Raw genomic sequence first — 20,978 nt, forward strand, 5'->3', positions numbered from 1 at the left:
ATCCCCGGGCTCGCGTAGCGCGGCAGGCGGTGCGAAGCGTGCAGGGCGGGTGGGGAGGCGGGCTACTCGAGGCCGGGGATCGGCCGGGGCGGTGTAGGCCGCAGCGGGGGGTGAGGGGAGCCGGGGGGGTTTTTGAGCCCTTCGGGCGCCGAGATGAGCGCCGGAGGGAGGTGAGACGGTCGCCGGGGCCCAGCGGGAGGGTCGGGGCGCGGCGCCCTGGCGCCTTTGCCTGGGAGGTGAAGGGCGGCGGGGGAGAACGGGGGCGGGGGGGCGCTAGGCCTCAGCGCGGCGCGGCCCAGCAGCTCCGCTCCGCTCCCCGCCCCGCCGGGCCCCCCGCGCCGGGCCCCGGGCCCAAAGCGGGCCGAGCCCCGCCACCGCCGGAGCTTGGCGGCTGGGGGGAGGCGGCGGGGGCGCCTCGGACGGGGCCGCTTCCCCCCCCCACCTCCGCGCGGGGCGGCAGGGCGAGGGGGGCCGCGGGACGGAGGGGGATGGGGGGGTGGCTGGGGGCGGCATTAATTTGCCGAAACGACTTTTAATGAGAGGCGGTGGCGGTGGCTGGGGGGTTGGGGGGGGCGCCCCCCTCCCCCAGCCCGGTCCGGGGCCGCCGCGGCGGCGGAGGCGGTGCCGGTCCCGCGGGGCGTGCGGGGCCGCGCCGGCCGCGGCCTGGAAAGTTTCGCGGCGTTTTTAGGGTGCTTCCCCCCCCACCCCCCCATCGCTACCGCCGCTCGACCCGCGCCCGCGGCCGTAGGGACGGGGCCCGGCGGGGCGGGGGCGCCCCGGGAGGCGGCCGCGGACCCCCCCCACCCCCCCCGCCCGACCCGTTCCCCCCCCACCCCCCCCGCCGGCGTCCCCCCTGGAGCGGGCCGGCGGTGAGCTGATTCGCCTCACAACTTTTTGGGAGGAGGTGGGGGGACGGTTTTGGGGGTGCGGGGAGGCCGTCAGAGTGCTATCCCCCCCCCGCTCACCCCCGGTAAGCTGCCGGCACACGGGGGCCTCTGCCCGGCCCCCGAAGCTGGAAGCGAGGGACAGGGGCGAGGGGCTGCCTCGCCCTCGCCTTCGCGCCCTGCCGTGTACCGGGGCTGGCAGCCACCTCAGCCCCGCCGGCCCCGGGCCGGGGTCCCTCAGCCACCCCGGCTGTCACAGGGCCTGTTGGCATCAGCGGGACGGGGGCAACAGACCGCTGGCCCCGCAGCCAGGGGAAGGGATCGCCTCAGCAAGGGCCGTGTCTGGACTTGGGCCCTGGCCTCCTCTCTTGACCCCGCTGGGGGACCCTAGCTGTCCCCGCGGGCCGGGATCCCACTGGGGCGGGGGCTGCCTGCGAGGTGCCGCTGCCCCCAGGCCTGAAAATGAAAGGATCCTTTTTTTTTTTTTCAGGGAAAAGAACGTCTGGTAGTTGTGAAGTGAGTCCACTGGAAAACCCACCAACGCGCTTCACCCCGCACAGGTGAAATAGCTCCAGTTTCTAATGTGGGAGGTGTCTAGTTTTGGTCAAATCTTCCTTAGTACGTTTTTTAGCTCAAAATGTTAATTAATGGCTTTGTACAGGTAACCTCAAATGAATTTTGGAAATGACAGTAATGCTTACCTTAAAGCCTTACATTATACCGTCTGATTAAAATATGTAGATCTATAGTTAGTTCTAACTTTGTTACTTAACAACGTGCGACAAAGGTTTATTTTAAGGCTGCTCTCAATTTTTGAGGATGGGTAGACTTAAAAAGCAAATTGGCAAATTTAGGGCAACGCATGGCTCCCCTGTAGTTGAGTGCCCTCGGCTGTGGGCACCCCTGTGCTGGCACCGTTCCACGCTGAGGTCGTACCCACCAGGTACCGCTGCTGATTGCTGAACCGCAGCGCTCGTGTTGTATGAAGCTGTCACTTACAACCCGGTGACATTTTCACAGCCATCTTCAGCCTCTTAGGTGATTTGTTTGTAATCTATACGTACATCAGACAAGTTTTATTAATTGTAAAGCTAAATTGCCCGCAGAAAGCAACCCAAAATTTACTTAGTGGGACTTATTTTGATGTTTCAATATTTTTATGATGAGCGAATGAATTTGTACGTAGGGCCTGGTCCTACAGAGTTGCATGTACCGTGTTCTCACGGTGTATGGTAAATCCTCAGGAGGTACAAATTTGTTGTAATACCATATTGAAATTTTGATAGCTTATAACTGCTAAAAGGCTGCTTTTAGGTATTTTGGTTAAGCTCTATGTATTTTGGTATTTAGGTACCAAAGGTATTTTGTTTAACCTCATATGCAAGTACAGGTTATTTGTTATTTGAATAAAAAAAAGACTTGGACTTGCAGCCTTTTTTTCATTCGAGTATAGATGCAAGGTATGCTGTGGTACGTTTAGTCTCTGCTTTCTCTCAGGATCGTGGTTTTGATATTTTGAGATAACGTTTTAAAGTGCATTTCTGCAATGTTGCAATGGCCTAAATGTTCCATTTGTTGCTGCATCTGAAGGCCGTCTTTCTGCAGCCCCGCTCGCCCTGGCAAAACCTGGGCCTGTTTATACCCACTCTGAAATAGGCGTGCTTCTGTGCAAGCATGAGAATCTGCCTGTGAGGATGTGACTGCAGAACTGGGGCCTGAGACCTTCTGCTCAAATAGAGAAATCCTTATCCAAAAGACTTCCAAAGATACAGAGCCCGTCTTGAACCTTAGGTCAGGAATAGCCATGTTCAGGAAATTATTTTATTGAAATCTATAGGAATGTGCTCTTAGCAACAGTTACGAATCTTCCTACTTAACATTTTTCCCTTTAGAAATCCTTTGAAGTTTCTAAAATTCCTGGAGTCTTAAACATTTGTTGTTTTTTAGGCTTTGGGCTGTCTTTATCATGTCTTCTTTAAGGTACTATTTATCAGATGAGTGAATCAGCTGAAATTAAAATTCCTAATTAAGTTAATTTTGTGTAGGAAAATAAAAAGAAGAACCTGTTCAGTTTTGGAACAAAAATTTATTTTCCCTCCTCTTAGTTATGTTTTCTGCTGTTGATTGAAACTTGTTACAAGTCTGTAAGTTCTCTAGCTATTATTAGGAATAATACTTAAATTTAATCCTATGTGTATTGCATTTTATTCTGAAGCATAATCTGTATTACCAGTATTGCCTAAAATATACGGCTGCTTTTCTGTTAATATATCAGACATCCTTATGCAATAATAAACTGCTTTTTTGCAGAGTTGAAGTAATAAGCTTTCTAAAAAGGCAGAATGAGGACAATGTTGCTGCTTCTGTCTTCCTAGACAGATTTTAACATATGAAAAAAAAGTAGTCCAAACTATGATTCCAACTAAAATGTCCAGTAAGATCTTAACATGTTAAGTGCCTTGATCTGTCAGGAGACTTGCATGCATATGCAGTACCTTGACTTGTGCAGGGCTCTTCAGAGGCCTTCTTGAGTAAGGATTGTACTCTAATTAATAAAAGTGTTCACTGTAGGAGCTCTTGTAGTTGACTTTGGTTGCTTCCCAGTGTTTTCTGTCTCAATTTGGATGCTTTTACTAACAAAAAGACTCTTGTTTCCAAAATTACAGCAGACTTGGTTCGGTAGCTGAGCATAGTAGAGAATTGAGCTGTTAAATGACCAGAACTAAGCCAAAGTTATGGTTAGATCACAGAACGGGGACAGAAGTTACAACTTTGTGGTGTTGATGTTGACCACAATTAGATGTGGTGCAGCTTCTCTTGATAGAACAGAACACTTCACAGAGAGGTACTAGTTGCCTAAAGTTTCTTAGTATGAAACAGAACAAAGGAATGTTTTTGCCTTCTCTCTAATAATATGTTTTTTACTAATACTCACTGAAAGGTTTTACTGTAAGGTAGCTTTAAATGCGTTTCTTCTTGCAATAAATTTTACGGACTCTGTTCATCTCTGAGCGGATGAAATTCCATGTTGCCCAAACATCTTAAAATCTATGTATTTACTGTTAGTCTCAACAAAAGGGTCAGACAGCGGCAACGGTGGGAATTGTTCTGTTTTGGTCAAGTTGAGGAATCAAAAAACCTACTATTTATCCTATTTGTGGAAAAGCCGAGGTTCTTGGAGATCCATGTTCCACTTCTGGGCCCCAAGCTGATGGTTTTAGAAGCATATTTAGATGATTGTACCTTGTCTGTGAGATGTCATGAACACACCAGGCAATTTCACATGAAATCTGTGCTAGCATTAGCAAATGCAAAACAACACAGTTAAGACCTCTTTAATCGTGGCTTTTGTTTGGATGCAATGTGTGAAGCTCTGAGCTCAGTCCTCTTAATTATACATCTTTTAACCACTGACATATAATTGCCTTGCAATTTACAATGCATTTGGGATTCCATTGCCTAAAAGGGTCTTACGTACATTGAATGTCAAGTTCTGAGCGTACATTTAAGAATGTATCCAGCTCACGTGATTTAAAATAGTTTAATATTTTCAGCATGGTGTTTTCTCAAAATTACTGATTGAGTTTTGGGACTGTAATGCTTTAGGCTTTCTAATAGTGACTAGACCATTAACTTCTCTTTAGGCTACAGATGATGTCAGGTTACCAAATGACATAATGCTGATACTCAGTATGGTCCAGCAGAGATTCCCCCCCAAAGTTTGCTGCTACACTGTTTCCCAGCCACTCTGAAGGACTGTTTTAACTGTTTTGGGAGAGGGCATGTGGAGTGCAGGGCTACAGCTTTGTCATCTTGGGGCTGATGTGCGCTGCGAGGGAACTGATTATGCCTGCTTGCCAGTACTAAAAGCAGTTGAGAGCTGGCTTCTTCCTATGCCTGACAGCAGGTGCTGACGGTTGCGCAGGTGTGTACCTGTGTGTATTTTAAGTCTTTAATTTCTCTTTTTACAGTCACTTTGCAAACCACTTTCTGTTGTCTTGCGGACCACCACAAGACGAGTGTGGCTGCGCTCAGCAGGACAGGTAGCTCTGCTTGAAGTGGTGATGTTGCAGAGTGTGGCTTTGCGCTGTGTCATGCCTGTCCTTGCTCTGAAGCCTTGCTGGGCTGCTAAGTTTGTTGCTCTTCACATGTCCAGACAGAGCTTTCACCAGAGGGAGGAGATTTTCTTCCAGTCAACTGCTTAGGAATTAAAAATGGGAGAAGGGGAGAAATGAATGTGTTATCAAATTGCCAGTGTTAGTGGTAACCTCTTAAGAATGTAAAGAAATACCCAGCTGGTTCAGATTAGGGCTCGATCCAACCTAGTGTTCTGTCTTGGGCAGTAGGAGTAAGTGATGCTATTTAGGAAGAGCCTGAAAGCCCAGCCACTTTTTAGTGTTTTCTTCTCTTACTCCTCCACTATCCATATTTGTTAAATTAAGTGTGCTAGCAGGTACATCACTTTATCTCCCCATTGTCTATGAACTTTTCTATTGTCTTTTTGAACCTGATGATACTGTCTGCTTCCATAGCTTCCTGTGACAGCAAGTTCCAGCAGCTTACTACCCGTGAGTAGTAAAAACGAAGATTTCTTTAATACGTTATGAGTCAATCTCTTACTATCCCTAGTTCTAATATTGTGTAATATGGTATACGACCATTCTATGTTCACCTTATCCCCTACCATGATTTTTTTAAACCTCAGTCATATCTTAGATCATTTGGCAATGGCACACGCGTTTGGATTCTCTTTTGTTCTTTGCCCTGTTGCTTCTGACTAGCTCAAAATATTTTATTTAAAAGCAGTCGTTTAAGGAAAATCTAGGTTCCTCAAGAAGCAGCCTCTGTTTCTCATTCATGGGTTTTGTCTAAAACTGGTTTGAGCATATGCAGGCATAAATTATGTTTCTGTTGAACCTTTCTACAGCTTCAATGTAGAGTGTAGATGCAAAACCCAAAACAGCTTCCAGAAAGTTTTGGTCCTGATATTTTTGCAGTGAAGTACAGCTGCTTAAGCATTTGACTTTTCCAGGGGAAGTCCATGTTTCCGTCATCTCTTACTGAATCCTGTGGGACAAAAATAATTTCTCCCCCACCCACTATTTAGCTAAGTGTAGTTTCAGTTCTCTTCAGTTAAGTGACGTCTGCCTATTCCATGCTTGTGCTACTTTTTATGTAGCAGCAAAAAGCTCTGTTAAGAACTCCAGTATATTTTGTTCAAAATAAAATACTGCATCAGATTAAATTAGAATCAATAGATTTAAGTCTTTGTTATTTTTATATCTATATATGGTATGCTATGGAAGTAAAAAGAAAAAGCTCTTTTTAGATTAAGTGCAACTATAGTCTCTGATCATGGTAGTGTATTAACATAGTGCCACTGTCTTTTGGGGAGTCTGATAAACATATAATTGCAAGTTTGAGACAGTTGCTGTAGGTTTTTTTTTTATATAACATTGGCTGCTAGGTATAGTAGCTTTCTTTTTGTTTGTTGCACTGTAGTTGCACTAATTGATTCCTACTGTGATTTTTAACATGGTTATATTTGCATGAGCTTCTCTTAGCAGACATGTAGACCCAAAAATTCCAGTTCAAGCTCATTGATTTTCCTGAGGATTATTGTCAGTATTTTTCTTAAATGTTTCATATGGCGTTGTACTTGTGCCCTGTATCTTTCAGACAAGTGAGAAGTAAAATACTATGCCTGCCTTGACACAGTCAAGTTAAATGCAAAAATAAGACTTAATTATGAGTTAAATCCAAAAATAAGACTGAGGGCACAAGAATAAATACAGGATTATAGTGGCTGGGAACTGTGGAGCAGTTTCTTTACAGAAGCTTAACGGAGGCACACCAGGTATGCATTTCTCGCTGTTTACTTTGGAAAGAGTTCCTCAGAACGGTTTTCTTTGGTCTGTTGCTTGATAACCTTTGGAAAAGAAATGTTGCTGGGTTGTACAAAGGAGAAGGTCATTGATCTGTCAAAAAACTCTGCAAAGCATGATAGTAGTAACTTAAAAGAAGGTGGTAAATAAACCAGAAAGAAATAGAGAGCAACATGTGAGTCACCCAAGCTGCAAGATGCACTTGTTCTTTCAAGTTTTTCATCGTCTCCAGTATGCCACCAAATACAAGCTTTGGTTAACTGTTGGGAGAAACAAACTCCAGAGCAAAAGGCTTTCTGCCATCTTCATTGTCTGTATGAGATGCAATTAGTTAAGACTCATTTGATTACTTTTGCTGCCATAGTAAAGGAGGAGGCTGTCTCTCAAATGTATGGGACCCGAACCCAGGTCACAATTCCCGTATCGGGCATGTCGCCGTGGGATTTATGGTTTTTTTTCACATTGTTGCTGGATAATACTAAAGTGTATGTCAGTATCTGCCTTAGCAAAGGTGTCTGAAAATGAACTTTTTTGTTCTTAGGATGGATGCATTGTGAAGGGTCATACTCCAATGATTAGTTTCAAATATGTATATTATGTACTCTGTACTTTCATGTGCTTCCATGCATTGACAGAAGTTGGGAAAGGTGATTGGAACTGGATTAAGTGTGCCTGCTTGTGTTGTGGGCTAGCCGGTGTAAACAAAACGTGAGGCCCCTGCCCCTGGGGGTGCGTGCGCTTGTGTATGTGCATGGAAAGGGAACTATGTGTATAAAGAGGAAATACGAAATGATCCTTATTATTGTCAAATGATTAATCAGGTCACTTGTGCTAGTTACATTTTTGTAGCGTGTGGCTCCATTCTGTATGCTGTGCATGCTGCACACGTGCATATACAACTGTTTCAAGAATTTTAAGTGTGCGTTTTAAATTTTTAGTAGTCTCTTGTCTTGCTTCTATAGCTAATGAGAGGCCTGGTTTGTGGAGTTTACTCTTAGAGGTGTGATAGGGTGTTTTGTTTTGCCCCAGTGACTTAAAGTTGCTTTTCTAGATCCCCCAGTGCCATAGTACTTGTCATTTTCTCAAGGTGCTTTTGTACAGCGGGAAGTGAAGGCTTGTACCTTCACAAGTGGAAACTGCATCTTTCCTACAAAGTCTGTGTAGGCTCCCTCTTCGCAGTCATGTTCTTACATTTTGGGCCTTGGGAACAAGTAAGTTGATTGAGGTGGTAATCTGTACATTAGTCACATGTCTCTAATTTATTACATATTTCCTGAATATCACCCCTATGTACATTCTTTTGCTTGGTATATTACACGTACGAAACTGAACTGTGTACTGAATATGCCATGTTCAAAAGAGTTTATTCCAGTGCTTCAGGATGGCCTTTCTGAATAAAAGCGGCTTTTTGCAGGCTAAGCTGGGTGTAGCAGAGCAGCTGCAGAATGTGTGTACTGTTAGTTTTATTTGAAGCTGCTTTGGGGTGGAGGGTTTTTTGGGATTCTTTTTTTTTTTTTAATTATTTTTTATTTTAAAAGATGATTGCCAAAGACTCCATAGTGTTAGGAAATGAAAAAGTACCTTATGATTGCATGGATTTGTTATTTTGTTGCACTGTAGGAATCTACTTTAGGGAGGCAAAAAACCCAGCCTCTTGCTGAAATGACATTTCAGCCCTTCTGGCATCAATGGGAGTACAGCCTCTGACATTATTAATACCCACATTTACTTAAAATAAGTACAGTAAGGTAGGAAAAGCTCTGAAGAACCATGATGACCTCAGGAAGGACTGCATATTGATGTCTGCAGAAGCTGTGGGCATTTACAAGATCTGAAGACTGTTCATCAGGTGTGGTAAAGAAAGTGTTTGTCTTTTTTTTTTTTTTTTAAAAAAAAAAAAAAGCTTTCTTGCTGCCTGATGAAATTAAAATTTTGCAGAGCAAGGATAGTCATCAGCATTTTTGTAAGCAAAGGTACTTGCAGCAAAACCTCTGCAATCAAATGGGTTAATCATCATTCAGCTTGATTCCTGAAAGCAAGTGATCTAATCTGACACTTAACCTTTTCTAACTTGTAGCTTCTAATCACTTTCTGGTAGATGAGTGGAGTTCTGTTTAATAAGTTTAAATGTGGTGGCAGTAGAATTCCCCCCCCCCAATAATTTCTTTTCATGGTTTCCAAAGATCTGTGACTACTGATTGAAAACTGGTGTGCTAGTGGACTTGGCTTATTGGATGCTAGCTGAACCATAGGTTTAGTGGCTACATCTGTCCACTTACTTATTAAGCAGTAATAATATCTATTTTATTCTGACTGACTTTGACCTTTTTGATATTTTCCTTAGACAATCTGCTTCATCTTGATTCATCATCATTCCAGGATAGTGGTGTCCTTGGGGCTCTCTCTTAACATTGATATGGTACAGAAGATTTAAAATCAGGTATTGTTCTGGGTCCCTCTTTCCTGCCAAAACGAAACACACAATGTAGAACTGAATGCATTTTTTTTTCTTATGTAATTTATCTTAATATTTTGGTTCTTTCAGCTGATGTTCACAAGGAATAGAGTCACGTGATGTATGAAGGCAAACACATACACTTCTCTGAGGTTGACAATAAGCCCTTGTGCTCATATAGCCCCAAACTGTGCAAGCAGAGGCGACTTAACGGCTACGCCTTCTGTATCAGACACGTTCTGGAGGACAAGACTGCCCCCTTCAAGCAATGTGAATATGTGGCCAAGTATAACAGCCAACGCTGCACCAACCCCATCCCCAAATCTGAGGACCGTAGGTGAGTTGTGGTTACCCATCGGCAAAGTGGGAAGTGGCTGGGACAGTCATGAGTTTTCTTTTAAGACACTGCATGGTTTCAGGATGAGGGAGGAACTGGCCTGAGTGGACTGAATTCCAGGATGTTCCTTTGAGGGTTTTGTTTTAAGACCAGTAAACTTTGTTTTCTGTGTGAGTCAAGTACTTAGAAAGGGGGCAGTAACTTATTTCCAAGGAAGTTTACAGGAGAGTTCATTGCTTTTCTCAAATTCACTATAAACCGTGGATCAAACCTGCTACACAATACCTGCTGTTATAATTAATTTGCTTTGTCTCTTACAGTACATGCTCTTAAAATGGCCTGCTTGTTTGGCCAGCTGTGCCCAAAGCATGCTTCTGTCTACTTTTTTCAGGACCAACAGTTGAAAATGCATACCTTCTGGGCTTAGAGAGCAGTAACACATAGGGATGGATTCAGAATTACAATTAAGTGTTTGTGATTTGATAGTGATATGTAGCTTTGTATTACTGGAATAAAATAAATATTACTTGATAACAGATGAGCCAGCTTGGAAAGTGCTGTCCACTCCCCTTCTTCTTTGCTTCCCCCCTTTCTCTCCCCCTCCCTGCTTGAATGAAGATGCCCAAGGTGCCCAGGTATTAAATGCCTTGCAAGAGATAATGCTTGAAGTTGTGGAGAGCTGGTAATTCAAACCAGATTTCCTGAATTGCAGCCTGTACTGTAAACATAAGGACATTCTTCCTTGCTCTTTAAGACTTCCTGAACACCAATCTCATTGGTGTTGCCTGGGCTGAAATAGCAGAATTTGTCTAATCTTGGCTGCCAGGTATATATGACTTTAATTTTTTGGAGTCATTGTTGCAGGTTTTGCCAGTAACACAGCATTAAAGTAATGTGTGTGTTAACTATCTGAGGCTTGTTCTGTTAGAAATGATTTTTGTAACGTAAAATATAAACAAAATATGCCAAAAAAGAATTAAACGACTGTTTGCTGACCTTTCATGTTATTAGCTGCCATTCACTAACCTTTTGCATTGTTAGCAGTGTTCCCACTGTGCCATACATATAACTTCCTTCTCAGCTCACAGCTCCCTCTCTTGTCTGAAACAACAGTTGGACTGTGCTCTAAATTAACTTGCACTTCACCTGCCATTTCAGTTGAGGAGACTGATGAAGTGAGAAAAAACCATGAATGTTTGTCAAAAGCTGTAGGGCAAATGCTCAAATGGCACAAGATGAATAACTTTAAGCTGTAATTTGACAGTCGGTGAATGTTTCTTTGCTACTGTACAATTGAGGCTCTTTGGAAATAAGCTTGCAGAAATGATCATGGAAATTGTTAGTGCGAATGGTATGCTGTAATTTCAGATGCAAGAGCTGACTGAGCCAGAGTTGCAGTTTACCAGGGGTCATACTTAAAAACAATAGAAATAATAGTACTTAATGACACTTTTTTAGGTCTCATATGTTCCCATGGAATTTAAGATTTTTCTTTACACCTTGAATTGAGTTCACACTTTGTTCTTTTTGATTTTTCTCAAGTTAAAGTGAAGTGTGGTCATGACATCTGGTGTATGTTATATTAGAATAATTCAATTGCATGTCGAGTGTCACATTACAGTACTTGAAGAGGACAGCAGGTGTCTGAAGGAGAAAATAAACTTTTAATTTCAAATGAGAGGATGTGATAGTTTGAAAGAATATTTTAAAAGACTCCCTCTCAGGGCAGAGTTTAATTTTAACAATAAAATTTAATGAATGCTAGTGATAAGACTGTGCCTGCTCTAAACTTTTTTTTTTTTGGCAAGCAAACCTGTATCTGTTTCTTAGGAGACTTTTTTCACACTCCGTTTGATATAAAGATGTTTGCTACGTCTGAGTTCTTCACTTGTAGCTTTTAATTTTCTGTGTACAAAATTACTGTCAGATGGTCATTTTGTCACAGTTTTAGACATGTAACTGTACATGATCAGAAGCAGGCTGTATGATGTTCTGACAGCTATCTTCTTATATAATTTTAAAGATAAAATGTTTTAACAGGATGCATGCATTATATGCCAAAAGCTTCATAGTCTGTCCACAGATAATTAAAAAAAATTATCACTTGACCCCAGACAAATGAGATGCTACCAGCCACAAAGATGTTTAATACACTGCCATATTATTAGATTTCTTATTAACCATTAACACTCTACAAATTAAATCTATTAATAGTGCATGACTTCATTGCCTTATTTGAAGCCTAGTTTCTCTTTTCACTATCTTGTTTTTTTTAAAGAATATGTACGGGATGATACAGAAATGGGTTCTGTAGCTGTATTTCCTCTGAATATATCTCCTAATTCTTTCTTATCCAAATACACACATAGATAATGAAGTTCAACTTCAAAATTAAGTAATGGTTATTACAATTTACCTGGGTTAAACACCATTTTGTCTCTAATTCTCCTCTTTCAAGAGAATATTCAAATATTTTGTTAATATGCAAGACGCTGTCCAGTTTATTTGGATCTTCCCTTAAATAAGTGGCAGAACTTGATACCAGTTTGGGATGTACTGGGAAGCAGAATGCAGTTGTAGGTGGAAAACCTTGCTGTCTGGATTCTTACCCTCCCAGTGGTGTGGGAAACTGTCCAGCTGAAGCCTTCAGAGCCCATCACCTTTTGTGTGCTTCATGTTACGATAGTTTTAATGGGTATCAACCCACTGCTCTTACCATATGTGCTGACTGCATTTGACCTCACCTGCACAGAGTAAGTGCCTTTGGCACTGAGTAAGGAAGGGAGCAAAACCTGTATTAGATAGTTAGTGTGATACTGTCAGCTGAGAATAAATCGCAGTCAAGTTATAGAAATGACAAATTGTGCCACCAAGACAGGCGCATCAGAATTGGCTCTTGTAGGGCCAGCTTGACCCTAACGGGTTTCATGCTCAGAGCCATGTGAAAAAGGGACTGTGCTGCTTGCAGATGCTATTCCAGTCTTCCCAGTTATGCGTTACATCTGATCCAAAGAGTTTATTGCCTTAACTCACTGGTTATAGACTGGGTCCAGCAGAGTCAGTTAATGTCTGCACCAGGCTCTGCAGCACCCCGTAAAGTCAGAGCCAGTTTGGGCCAGGGCCAACTAAAAAGCCAATTTGGAACGTGAAGGATGGGTGGGTGTGTGCCCACCTGGCTCTGCATGAGACCAGCTAGGGCCTGGCAAGGCCAAGGTTGAGTTGGTGCTAATAAATTATGCCTAGACAAAACTGCCTGTGCGTAGTCTTCTCTACCCAAAGAAGACTTAAGTGGTCTTCCCAGCTTCTTGTTCCTTTTCGTTCAGCAGACGAGGTGCATTTGCCTCTGTTATGCTGGAAGACAGAGTTGATAGAGCCTAAAGCACAGAGCCAAGTTGATGTGTACTAGAGTCTGCAAGTGTGTGTGATCTGTATTTTCATGAAGTTGTAGCCTGTCATCTTTGGGTTTGTGTCTAGAGGAGATGCCACTGTAAGATATTGTTGGCTTCCAGGGATGCAGTATGGTCAGTTGTAAGAGCCAAAACTTTATTCTCTGCCATATGAAAATGATGCTGTTAGAGTTAAACGAATAAGCAAAACCCTTAATAGCCTAAAACTCAGAGAATGTTAGCAAGCTAATTACTTTTCATAGGTTTATTCACATTTTCTATATCTTGCTTTCTCTTTGGTTTTCACAATGAAAATAGACTAGCCAGTTTTTACCTTCTCACTCCTGCACAAGCACAAGGTGGCAATATTTAAGTTCTGAACAGTATAAAGTAAGTGTTCACATTGAGCAAAACTCTTTTTTGTTGGAATAAGAGGGGGAAAATTTCCATTGTGCTTGTTTTGTCTGCTTATTGTTTTTTCTTCTCTCATACTAAAAGTGCTGTTCTAACTGAACTCATCAGTCTTGTTCAAACAAAATATTTAAAAAGTGCTTAATTTTAATTATGGGAATAGTGCTGTTGACTTTAAGGGAAGCTTTATTGAGCCCTCATAATATAATTTTATTTTTAGAAGTGCATCTCTCAGTATGAATTTACAGCATTCCAGTGTATTCTAATAAGGACTCCACACGTTGCTGGCTTTCAGCTTGCCTCATTTAGATTTATTTATTACTTACAACTTAATGTAATGAAGAAATTATGTAGACAATAATAAGTAGCAGTACTTTTCAGCTTTTTCTGATTTGTGAATCCTTATGGGTGTGGATCCCTCGAGAAACTACATGTATGGAGATCCTTTAGAAGAATACATGAATTTGCTTTTTCTTTTTTACCTTTTATGGACCCTTTAGAAGCAGTTCACACATTGCTTCTTTAGGGGTGGAACAGCAAGTTGAAAGTCACTAAAATGAAGTGTTAAACCTTTTGAGGGGTTTGGTTTGGGGTTTTCTGTTAATTTTTCCTCCCTGAAGACCAGGAATAATTTAATTTTAATCTATTTGTTCAACAAAGCTTACTCTTCTCAGATTCATAACGATCAGATTTTATACCTTCACGGTATATTTCCTTACCTTGTCCTTATTCATATCCATGAATGCCTTCATGGATATATCCTTAGCTTGTTCATTAGTACCTTGATGTAGACATCACTTTTTCCTCATATCTTTGTTTTCATCTATAAGCTGCACGTTATAGACAGGATCCTGCAAGGGCACAAATCTGATTGCTGGTGGCATTCTACAGAGGCAGGAGGGCCTGCCTGCGTGGAACAGAAAAAGGATCAGATCATGGTTCATACATTTCTATCACCTGCTTGTTTTAATCAGACAAAAAATTATTGTTTACCTCTTAGTGTGTTATCTGTGGCTGTAAATTGTAACTCTTCTCTTTAAATTTCTCCTTTTAATTTTCATGACAAACTTTCAAAGACTTTTTTCCTCTTTTTTTTGTCTTTTTTTTTTTTTTATTTAATAACATGACTTTAAAAGCTTTTTTTATATTAGAAGAGCTTAAACCCCATGTTTCTGGATTGTATGTGTACATATTCCTGGCATTGTGTAAACGTTTACTAGCTGCAGATAATTTCTTTTAAACTAGATTTTTGTTTGAAGAACATGCAGCTAATCCTGTGGCTACAAAATTCATCATGTTAAACTACTAAAACAGAACTTAAATATTTATGCTACTTGTTCATTAAGTGCAAATAGTGACCCTTCTCAGCAGGTATCTTCAGTGAGATTGTCCATATAAGAAACTGCTCCCTACTACAGTGGAATTTGTAATAATAATGCGTGTGTTGATGAATATGTTAACTACTTCTAGTGAAAGAACAGCCGAATGAAAGGAAGTAGTCTTCAATGTACTTTTTCTTGGGAGCTTTTGAAATGATCAGAGTTAATGGCTTGAGTTCTTACTGGCTTTATGTATCAGACTGTCCCATTTGTGTTGTTTGCTTTGTTTTGTGAGTATTTACCCTGTTAGAGAGTAAATATTTTGAATGGTTGTGTATGAATCTCCTATGAATAATGAATATTTTTTTGTATCTTAAGATTACAAATTGTCACGTGTGCAAGTTTTTGTTTTCAGTTACGGGTTGGGAACACCACAGTTATCTGTTGTATTAGAAGCAGTTGTGTACACTTCTTATAAAACCTCTTGTGTTTCAATATAAATTCACATGAGATGGGTGTGTGTGGCTTTCCCTTTAGTGATGTCTATTTTCTTCAGATTTTACTTACAAGAGTTGAGTTAATCACTGATTGCTTTTATTTTTCAAAGGTACTGCAACAGCCACCTGCAGGTACTTGGCTTTATACCGAAAAAGGAGAGGAAGAAAAAGAATGATCCCATAGAGGAGGTCAAGGTCAGGCATCAGATGGATGCTATGGCCTTCAGTCTGACAGTGCCCACCCTGGCCTTGAAGATGCCCAATGGACTTGATGGGATGTCCCTCTCCCCTCCAGGGGCTAGGCTTCCTCTCCACTACCTGGAAGCGGAATTAGAAGACCCCTTTGCTTTCAACGAGGAGGATGATGACCTAAAGAAAGGGGCAACAGTGAGGAAAAAGTTGCAGAGCAAGTTGGCTCAAAACCGGCAGCGCCAGAGAGAGACAGAGATTTTAAAAGTTCGCCAAGAGCACTTTAGCCCCCTTCCTGCACCTTTGCAGCAGCAGCCTCTGCAGCAGCAGCACTCCCATCTGCCACCTTCATCAGCTTCGTTAAAGCCGACAGGGCTACCGCAGGGCGTAGTCTGCAAGTCACCTCAACCTCCGAACACCAGCCTACCAATGCAGGGAGTGGCACCCACCACACACACTATAGCACAAGCCCGGCAGTTGTCTAACAAGAGACCTCTGCCTCTCCTGCCACCCGCTAGGGCTCCTGTCACAGACCCTCCAAGGACTGATCGGGTCCTCATGAAAGCCACAGCCTTCTCTCCGCACTTGTCCTGCATGAGCCGGCTACAGAGACTGGTGAAACTGTGCACTCGAAAACAGCAGCTGGACACTGATCTGTTTCCACATTTAGGTGGGTAGATAATGGATACACTGCCTGCTTATTTTTTAACCTGAAACCAAAAGACAAAAGGGGAATGTCTTCATAACTCTGTCCTGCATTCGTGTATGGTCTTTACAAAATAACTCTGAGCTAGGTAATCTCTTGCTATTTTCTTCAGCCCTGTTCTCTATGAAGAGAAAGCCTGGACCCATCGCATACGGTTTATGGCATTTTGGTTGTTTATTCTTCTTAATGTTCTGTTAACCATTTGAGAAATCAAACTGAGGTGTAGAAAGCATTGCTTGAATGATACAGACATCGTACAGAAGGTTTGCAACTTGAGTAGTAAAGGTGGTCAAGGTTAGATTGAATGTTAAATATGTGACAAGTGCACATTTTGAAATGAGTGCAAGTAGAAGTTTGGAGATCTGCGCCATCGTTCTGTGCAGATCCAAATTTCCAGTTGACTTGACTGGGAAAATTGGAACGTAAGAGAATTTTTCTTGATTTGGCCTGTTCTGGGCTCATACACAATGTGGATGAACAAAAGCAAAAAATTACTGCAGGAGGGCAGCACCATTACAGAAAGTAATTGGAGAGGTGGAATCTTGTCCTCATACCACTGCAGGAATAGTCTCTTCCTTACTCTAGAAACTGTAATAATCAATTGCTGTGTGTGAAAATGTAAGTAAATATAACTAAGTTGCTGCTGTGCCAGTGATGCTCTATAAAGCTTTAAAAAGGCAGCTGACTTCGTGGGTTATTTGCCTGATTATGAATACAGACCTAGGTGCACCTAGCTGCCCTTGTTATCTCCCTCATCCTCTGAAGTTACCTTACTTTTCCGCTTAGTTTTAGATTGTGCTTTTCTAACAAGCAAAATACTGACAGGGAAAAGGGAAACATGAGTCAGTGCGTGATATTAGAGCAGGAATGGCATTTATGATGGGTTTTTTTTTAAAAAAAAAAAACAGACTTCAAATAAATTTGGACATTCTTCATATAACATCTTATTTAATTGCAAACATCTGTAATTTTTGCTATTTCAATTAACCTTGTTTTAATTTGCTGTTAAGATCTGCCCTTTGGCACTCATGGGATAGCTTGACTATTTGTTCAGAAGATAATTAGCATCCCACAGCATGTCTCCAAAGGACGTTGTTCTTCAGAAAACCACTTTGATGGTCCTACATATCATGCAGGTCGTTTGAGCAATGGCAACTCCAGAGGCACTTCTGTGTGTCACAGACCCCAATAACTTAGAAAGTGACCTGCATTTTGGAAGACTGTAGAAAGATCACTTGCTGTGTTTAATGTTTTACATTCTCAAGTGGTGTTTGCACTGAAAATAATGTGTTTTCCTGAAAAACAGGCATAGGAAAAAAACTGATTAGACCCATAAATGTACAGTTATGCATCTGCAGATGCATAACTGTACATTTATGGGTCTAATCAGCAGATGTATAACTGCATGTATATGCAATTAGAACATTTTATGTTTGGCAACGTAATGGAATTCACATTAATTGTGTGAGAGTGGAAAATATATATGTTATTTGTTCATAATATGCCTTAGTATTAAAGACTAATTCCGCTAGTTCAGAGAATTTCAGGATCTCTGTTTTATAATAGAGTAGCATTAGAGATGACGGCACAGAATCTTTAAAAAGATGCAGCCAGTGTTATGTGTACCTGCATCAGAGACATGTAATTGGATATTAATTTAACTGGAGTCTTCAGCGTGAGTATAGCTGAATCTGGATTAGTTTTTATTCCTTCATTTCTGCAGTGCCCATTAGAAGCAAAACAATGCAACCTCTGATTTTACTTTTAAACTTTGAGTAAGTAATTTGTTACTTACAAATGGTATAAACTATGGACATCTTTATTCAATGAGTAAGTTGTTTTTTCATTCCTTTATGGAAGGGGAAAGAGTTAAAAAAAACCCCAAAACAAAAAACACTTTAAGTTGAAAGTATAATTCTGGCATTTTATCAAATCTCTTAAGATATCTTCATTTAGTTCAAAAGCGTATTTTAAAAACAGGAACCAAGAATAGAATTTTCAGGATGCTGAAGTTCCTGAACAATTGGGTTTCTAATATTTCTGGTTTGTGTCAAAGTGTTGCTTCTAAATGATGAAGGCACTTCTGATGACTGTATTCCAAGCATGTGTGTATGTGTCTAACTCTGAAAGTAGATGACGAAGTACTGATGCATTTCCCAAATTCAAAACATCTGACTTCAGAATAATCTCAGATATAGTTGTTTAGTTTATTTCTATCAAAAATAAAATGTTCCTTAACTCTTTTGCAACTGCTGCTTCATTTTCAAGGAGCACACAAGAAAATGAAAAAGTAATAATGCTGGCTTGTAAATGCAGCTATGGGATTTTATCCCGCCTGCTGCAAGGAATTGGCAAGAATTCCACTGGATGTGAGAGAGACAGTAGGAAAAATTGCAAAACATAAAGCTCCAAATAAAATGTTCAACCTGAGAACTCAGTGGACTCTGTTTCTGGCTGTCCTGTTCAACAGTTGTGTTTAGCTTGAGTAACTGAGGCTGCTGGTGCACACAATAAGTGACTGCATCAGCATTAAGCGAAAGTGTGCTGTCTAGTACAAGTGCAGGAGTATTTGCATCTCTCTCCGTAGCTCTCTTTTCATGCTAATGTATGCATTTGGCAGGCAATTACAGAGACCAAGCAGAGGAACATCCTGTGTAGCTGTATATCTATCTCTGTCTGTGCTGCTCTGTCTTATGGTTTTCCTGTTCTCCCTGTGTTTTGGTACAGAGCAGGGGCAGAACATAAACAGATGTGAAAGTGGCCTATTTAGATCATATAGTATTAAAAATTGCCAGGCAGACAGTTCTTCGTGGCAGGGACTCTTACCTTTTCTCTAAAGATTCCACTTGCTCGGTATGAAAGCTTGTGATATTTTTCTGTGGGTAAGAAAGCCATTGTTTTTTTTCTTCCACTGCTTATGGACAAAGATGCCAATAAGGATTTGAAAAGCAAAACTCAAATTTGACAAAAATCAGTGCATGCTATTTGCGCACTGTAATGGAGGTGTTACTGTAACTTTTCCTGTGTAATTGAGAATGTTATGGTATGTAATTTAATCAAACATAATTATACTTGTGACTATACTACACATTCATCTTTTGTGCCATGGGTTGCTCAGAGACTTATATGAGGTGGGTACACTTTTCATCCAGCTTTCATGTTTTCAATTCCCTTAGGGCTGGATTGGTCTGAAGACAGTGGAGAAGAGTTGGAGGATTCAGAGCAAACCTCCCCTTACCAGGTTGCGTGGTCTATCCGAGAAACCCTCGGCTATGAGAGACATGAGTGAGTATGATTCTTTAGTATTCATGCTGGCCTTGATGGAATAAGTCATGTAAATGTGAGCTTCACTTCAAGTGGAGTCAGTGGCACTCAAGTGCTTTGCTGAAACAAAGGATTGTTTGAACTCGTTTGTTTGTAAGAGCTATGAAACAGCTTGTCACTTTCTGTCCCAGTTTCCACCTAACTTAGACAGCTTTGTGGAGTCTGCTATCAGAAGGATGCATCAGGAGAGAACTTAAGCTTATTTGTCTAAATTTAATTGAGTTTAGTGGTTTTTTTTTCATGAACTTGTGTGTGCCTTGCTGAGTAGAGGTATTTCCTGAATTAGGAGAAATGAAGGGAGTTGCTATTGGTTTCTTGTCTTGCCTACTATTTGTGAATAACTTTGTAAACTTGCTCCATTTTACTCGTTAATCCTTATGGCAATTGTGCAGGATGTTGCTTTAATGTGATTTTTTTTTTTTTTAAGGGCATGGCATTTCTTTTCATAATTAAGTGTTGAGTAAACCTCTATCAAATAGTTGGGAGCATTGAAAGGAAGTGATGTGATTGAAGGGATAAGCAGAGAAGGTTTTAGCTGCTGGTGCAAAAAGGCTTACGGTGTTCTGCATATACTGCTAAGTCACGAATCTGAACTTACAGCAAGATATGATTAAAAAATGTCTATTAATATAAATTTTAAGGTGCAAAGTTAAAGCAAAGCATCCCAAGCATGCTATTGTAATGAAACTAAAGCATGTTGATAACAAAAGGAAACTGGGGTCTCAATGAAGTTTGATTGTACTTTCTGTAATGTGATTGTCTTTCACTATGCGACTAGACTTCTTGATACTACGACTCTCTCCCATTTGTATAATTTTTAAGTATCACAGCTAGAGTAATGATGTTAATGAAATGTTTTTGTGTTGCTACATGGAAATTCTGAAACTTACCAGAACTTCTTACCATCTCTAAAGATAATCATAGAATCATTTAGATGTCATAGAATCATTAGGTTGGAAAAGACCTTTGAGATCATTGAGTCCAACCATTAAGCGAACAACAAGCTGTATCTCTGTCATCAGGAGAGACACCAGGATACTAAACACAAAGAGCCTTCAGTGAATCAAAGCTTAGTAGCAGTGTGTAGACTTTGCTTTTTTAAAATAGAAGGGTTTTTCTGTTCCAAATGACCATTGTTTTTTAGGGCATCAGCAGAATAAACTGTTTTGGGAAAACATGAACAGACTTTCAGAGTTTTAAATCATACATGATTTTCAAAGCAGATATATCTATTAAATAAATTATATTACACTCTTCTCTCTTTGACATTTGATCTGGTTCTTCCATAGATCCCTGTGTTTTTGACAACTCATAAAGGTCATCTCTGTGTGTTTTGTCTTCTATTTGTCTTAACTTCCTTTGGAGTCTTCTTACTCTTTTCACATACTGAGAGAAAATAATACCTTGTCTTGACATTTTCTGTTCCATTCTGGCATTTTATGCATTTCAATTAAACACTGCCTTAACTAATCACGACAGATAAATTTTTATATGGTAGTGGCTGCTTTTGTATTTCTGTCAGCCTGCCCAGTATTAGCTCTTCAGCAGCTTTCCTGATTTTGTTTACGTGTAAGCGTTGATACAT

General features: G+C 41.0%; 1 protein-coding gene across 12 annotated transcripts in view; it reads left to right on the forward strand.

Moving 5' to 3' along the window:
• The window catches only part of INO80D (INO80 complex subunit D), a 59,816-nt gene that overhangs the window by 420 nt on the left and 38,418 nt on the right, over nucleotides 1-20,978 (forward strand). For 6 of the 12 annotated variants that reach the window (XR_012588185.1, XM_074593469.1, XM_074593463.1 and 3 more), the window contains exons 2-6: nucleotides 1,375-1,444; nucleotides 9,114-9,209; nucleotides 9,315-9,561; nucleotides 15,285-16,033; nucleotides 19,246-19,354. Coding sequence is in view for 11 of the 12 variants with exons in the window: in XM_074593469.1 (XP_074449570.1) it covers nucleotides 9,344-9,561; nucleotides 15,285-16,033; nucleotides 19,246-19,354 (1,076 nt within the window). In the remaining variant the exon portion in view is untranslated. Of the gene's footprint in view, nucleotides 1-28; nucleotides 171-1,374; nucleotides 1,445-4,855; nucleotides 4,928-6,563; nucleotides 6,742-9,113; nucleotides 9,210-9,314; nucleotides 9,562-15,284; nucleotides 16,034-19,245; nucleotides 19,355-20,978 lie in introns of those variants that run through there. The other 6 variants (XM_074593464.1, XM_074593468.1, XM_074593472.1 and 3 more) reach the window with 4 other exon arrangements.

This window comes from Larus michahellis, chromosome 7 (assembly GCF_964199755.1).
Source record: "Larus michahellis chromosome 7, bLarMic1.1, whole genome shotgun sequence".
NCBI lineage: Eukaryota > Metazoa > Chordata > Aves > Charadriiformes > Laridae > Larus > Larus michahellis.